The following is a 5,890-nucleotide window of genomic DNA, read 5'->3' as shown; positions in this document are numbered from 1 at the left end:
AAATGATAAATTAAAACCAAAATTAAAATGGCAAATATCAAAAAATATTATTCAAGCAAATAGCAATTAATAAAACAAACAATCTTTCTTAGGCGAAAATAATTAAATGCGCTAAGACCTGTTTTTACGAGCCAACAGCAGTTTTTATTTGCTCAGCTGAATTTTGGTTTAAACAAACCACCATCATTTTGGTGCATAATAATTCAATTTTATTAATTCCTCAATATATTGTTGGTTTATTCGTTCCTAAATAAAACTTGTTCATTGCTTTAGATGTTATTATTGTTATTATTAAGTTTTGTTCATTCGTGTATTTATTCATTTATTGAATCATTCATTAAATCATTCATTCATTAAATCATTCATTCATTAAATCATTCATTCATTCAATCATTCATTCATTCAATCATTCATTCATTCAATCACGCACCCATTCACTTACACTGATGACCCACGTATTCATTCATGCACTCTTACAGCACATTCTCACGCTATCTTTCAGTGTTAGTCTCAGTGAGTAAACCTATCAAATCATCAATTGCTTCGTATAAAAACACACATGTGTATACTAAGTAATATTTATATGAACCTCTATGTAGACATGTATGCGTTTGTGTATATTTATTCTATATATGAATTCATACACAGGTGTTTGTTTATGTTTGTTTCCTACCAGCCACTAAATAAATGTATAATGTTTTACGTACATACATACATAAGATGTTTACTTCTTTAGGTTTACACGAAAATATTTGCGACAGGAGTAAAAATTATTTTGTTTCTTTTAAAAAGAGTACTTGCGGAGAACAAAGCGGTCTAAACTTTAGCTCAGAAATGAGTAATAATCTCGATTTAGTGGTTGTTACTTGTGGGAATTTTTGCTGGCAATCTACTATTAAAAATTAATAACGCAACCCCGTGTTCGTTGACCAAGAAAAGAAATTTTTTAAATTTTTACAAAGTTTGTGAAAAAAAAAAGAATTCTATCATTAAAAATGAGTTTGAACATTTGTAGATACACTGATTATTTAATTATATTATATCATATTTATTTAATTATATTATTAATTATAGAATGTACAATGAAAGTTAAACGATTCAGAGTTACTATTTACAAGGTATCCAATTACTCGTCAGTGGTCAACAATAGAAGACAAATTAATAAAAACGAAAATTAACATCCTTGTGTTAAAAATTTCTCTGTCAGTTTCATGGAGTGCATTGTGGAAAAGAAATAATCCGAACCTTCATACTTGTAAACTTCATAACCGCTACTCAAGTCAAGTTCGATCTGGTCAGATTCATCATCGAAGGCTGGAAAAACTTCAAGCTGGCGATTTGAAATCTTTTCTTTCACTACATGAGATGCATTCGCATTTTCTTCTTTCAAATATTTGGCTAAATTGATAATCTGCAGAAAGTTATGGTAACTGTTGTTCTGCCCTCTGTAACATAACCCCCCAAAGAGAAGGGTTGAATTTCCTATGAGAACAGATGAGGAACGACACGCAGGCATTTTTAAATTCAAGACAAACGACCATTGTTTTGATTCGAAACTGTATGCCTCTACATTTTCCAATGTTTCTATTGAGTCGATGCTGTGCGTCTTCATCCCTCCGACAACAATCAACTTGTTTCCAAAACATGTCATAACGTGGCAGCTACGTGCCCTCAGCAGGGGAGTAACGGAGCTCCACTCGTTGCCAGCGGGGTTGCACCGCCAAACAAAATTCACATCAGTATTGGAATCTGCCAGGCCACCACTGACAAATAAATTGTTTTCATGGACACATCCTGCCAAATCTCTAACTGCAACTGGCAGGGGGGCCACCATCTCCCACCGATCTTCGTTCCCGAAGTATTTGTCAACCGTTGGAGTGTTATTTTGACCCGTTGTATCGCCTGAAACTGCATATAAAAGTTTTTCCAATATTTCCAAAGTAAAATGAACATCTTGGAACAAGCATTTTTGAGCGACGTTTCCAAACCAAATAGACAGGATTGAAAGCATGAAGTAGGTTTGTTGTATTGGAATTTTTCCAGCCGCCAGCAACGTACAAGCAGTCGTCCACAGCACATACTCCGTAATGACGACAGGTGTGAGGCAGTCTGAGGCCGCTGTTTTCAAATTTGATGACGTCATTATTTTCGGACCTTTCATTTTTATCGGTGTTGTTTTTCTTTCGGCAAGTTTTAAATATGTTACCGACGAGAAGCATTTGAACAGAATGTCGAGTTACTATACAAGGACCGCCGAAAGCCACCAAAACATCGAGTCCGTTACGAAATCTTACTTGGTGTCCGGTTTGACAAACATCAAACCCGAGCTGTCTCAGTAAAGAACTACATCTTTGCTTTTCACTGTATGTCATCAGACTGTACCTAACTTCAGTCAAAATATTTTTTGCGTGAATCGCCCTCGATTGATCGAAACAAATCCAACTGATGACAAAATTTAAAATATCTATTTCTCTGTTCGCATTCACAAAATCTGATTTGACCAAATAAGCCACTTCATTTGGTGACAATGATAGCATTTCTGCTTGCTTCGCAAACACGTTGAAGTTCTGACCGACAAAATTCAATATCTTCTCAGCAGTCTTACTTAGCGCGTACCCTTTCACAAATTCTAAAATACGCTGCCATGTTTTTTCGTTCAAAAGTTTCAAAAAAATACGAGTGTGATAAAAAACTAAACCACTAATTTGCAGATAATAGGCTCCGTCTAATTCTTCCTCCACTTCTTCCAATGATTTGATACGTCGGTCCATTACTTCTTCGTCATTCTGCAGTTCGTGCAAATATCTCTGGACCTCGAGTAAGCACTCACTTGTCAAATGTTCGAACTTTAGTTCTGTAGAATGCGAATCCCCCATTCCACTTTTGACTAGAGCGCGATAGTACCCACTGACCTGATGAAATAAACATCTATTGATCACCTGTTTTTGAAATCAGAACAAATGTTCCGATATTTTCAAGACTCTTTTTCTTTCCGAGTGTACACAATTTATCCATTTTAAACTATTACTATTGAATATTAATACATAAATTTTATTTTCGATTACAAACTGATATTAACACGAGAAAAGTCACTATTTATACAATACTATACAGCGAACAACCACGTGGTTTTACAAGCAAAAGCATGCTTCGAACAAAGAAGTTGTAAATAAGTGAACAAAGAATTTTATTAAATCTGAGTCTCCCCCTTGAACAAAGGCCGTCAATTTATTTAAATATACAAAATGAATTAATTATCTAAAGTCCACAAACCGATCTATTAAAACAATTAGCATAATGAATAATTTAAATTAAAAAAATAATAATTTACGTATGGAATAAGCTCCAAAATGTTAAGCCAACCATAGCTATAAACGTAAGAAGAAGCCAAAAACTCAACATTCATACCGGTATCAATCATTTTAGATTTTAAAAGTACTTTATACACAAGTTGTATAAAAATTAACTTGTTTGTTTGCGAACATTGGCCATGAATGTCTACATCAACTCTTTTATCGTCCGGGTTCGTTTTTACAAAGGACTATTCGGACTCTGCCCCTTTCGGTCCAGGCTATGAGGTTAAAATTCAGGTAACATTTTACAAAGTGTTCTCTATTATTAACTTCATTAACTAAAATATAACATTTAATTGTGATGTATTAGATACATCATTTCAAACAATTTGAAGATAATGAATACACCTTTATAATTGTTAAAAGTTTACAAGTCATTGTGGAGTTTCTAAAACGTTTTTATCATTAAATATAGGCTAACAGGGTTAACAATACTCTGAATACCGATATTAAAATACTTATCCGATGCCAATGCCGATTTTTGAATGTTTTACCGGCGATACACACGGATACAAATCCTTTGGTATTTTTAAACGATGCCACACAAATTTTTTTTTTAGTCTTTATTATTGCAGCTCTGACACGCGCAGAACCACTTACAATGTTGCATATATAGATTATGTTCTTCATATCTTCAGCCATTATTTTGAAGTATTCATCTTTCGCCACAAAAGCTGTAATATGAAACAACTGAACTAATATTTTATCTATAATGTGCCTTTTTTGTTTAGGGTTTTTCCTTGTTCTCGATACCCAATAATTTCAAGTTATTTGTATGAACCAAGCTAATTTGTAAATGTAAAAGTATGAAATGTGAGGTTGAATAGCGAGCGAGCGAGATAAATTAACTCACTGTTGTTCATTATTTTGGTGTAGCGACATTATGGCCATTCATAAATTTAAGCTCGTGTGTGTGTTTGCGACATTAATAATTGTCGAATTATACACACACACTCACACAAACATACACTCACACAAACACACACACAACACAAACATATACAGATAAGCACACATCATTATTTATTAAAGAATTAATAAGAAAAGTAGTTAATATAACGGGTGACCCTAATGAAGGCAATTACTTAAAACAAACACTTTTACTTTTATTACAAAAATTAAATTAAAATTTCTGTGCGTGACCAGAACTCGGAAACAATTGCATGCCTAACCATGGCTTGTTCATTAAAACGGGTTCATACCAACACTTAAACACACACACACACACACACAAACACACACATTGAATTGATTGTTGTTGGGGCAGTATCAATCTGATTATATTATATATATGTTGTGATTAATATTTTTTCTACATAATTTATTTTACTAATTTTCAAAGGATTATTTTTTAAAATTTATTTGTAATTTATTCTAATTCTATGCTCCCAGCTCGTAGGATACGCAGCGTATGTTTGTTCTATATTAATGTTATGCGTCTTCTTGTTGTTTGTTCGAATTACATCTGAGACATTTGTCTCTGGGACGGTAGCACGTGTGTCTGCTTGCTTGCGGTTGTCATCATTTTGAAGTGGACGACAACGACGACGATGATGATGATCAGAGTGATGATGATGAAGAACAGAATGATGATGATGGGGATAATAATAATAATAATAATAATAATAATAATAATAATAATAATAATAATGGAGATATATTGATGCACATAATTAATTCATTCATTCGTTCGTTGGTTCGTTCTTCCATTCATTCGTTCATTCATTTGTTCATTCATTCATTCATTCGTTCGTTCGTTCATTCATTCAATCATTCATTCATTCATTCATATTTTCATTTATTCGTTCGTTCGTTCATGCATTCATTCAACCATTGGACACCCAATCACTCCAATCCCCACATACGCTTTCACTGTGTGTGTGTGTGTGTGTGTGTGTGTGTGTGCAGAGCGTATTAATTAATATAATGCAGTGCAGAGTATGCAAGAACATGATCACACTTGGTTCTACTCTAATATTTGGATTCCTCGTTTGTTTGCTTACTGAGAGGAAGAGTGGAAAGATTTTCTGAGAGTAAATTAAAATTAATTAATTGATCAATAAATTAGTCGATCAATTAATTAAATAATTAATTATGTAGGTGCTCAATTGATCGAATAGTTAATTGATTGATTGATTTAAAAAATTCTGAAGTAATTTGTGTTTTGATGCATAACAAATGCAAATGTAATGAAATTTATGGCATTCTCTGCTATTATTAGGAGTGTTATAAGCTTTATTTGAAGCAGTTTTAAATACTTTAACACACACACACACATCGCACACACACACACGCATCCACACACACACACACACGCACACACACACGCACAACTAGCTCACCAAATAATTAAATCACCCACCCAATGAACATATAATACTGTCTAAACTAAGTTGAGCCGAGATGATGATGAATAAGGTAACAGTATTTCAGTGGATTTGAATTAAGTCAACTAAATTATGATGAATAATAATTATTATTATAATTACTTTTATTATTTTTACTATTCATACTTTTAAATTTTTTTTAAATTTATA

General features: G+C 33.0%; 1 protein-coding gene across 1 annotated transcript; it reads right to left on the bottom strand.

The window, feature by feature from the left end:
- Window positions 1–743: 743 nt before the first annotated feature.
- On the bottom strand, window positions 744–2,876 carry HELRODRAFT_193469 (hypothetical protein; the record flags this gene model as incomplete). The annotated part of the gene is made up of 2 exons (XM_009027806.1): window positions 744–2,154; window positions 2,207–2,876. The coding sequence occupies 2 exons, from the start codon at window positions 2,874–2,876 to the stop codon at window positions 1,175–1,177; spliced, it is 1,650 nt and encodes a 549-aa protein (XP_009026054.1). The 3' UTR covers window positions 744–1,174.
- Between the last annotated feature and the right edge of the window lie 3,014 nt (window positions 2,877–5,890).

Source organism: Helobdella robusta (genome assembly GCF_000326865.2).
Source record: "Helobdella robusta unplaced genomic scaffold HELROscaffold_51, whole genome shotgun sequence".
NCBI classification, from domain to species: Eukaryota; Metazoa; Annelida; class Clitellata; order Rhynchobdellida; family Glossiphoniidae; genus Helobdella; species Helobdella robusta.
Note: the sequence above shows the minus strand (reverse complement) of the source record. Positions and strands in the feature narration are given on the sequence as shown.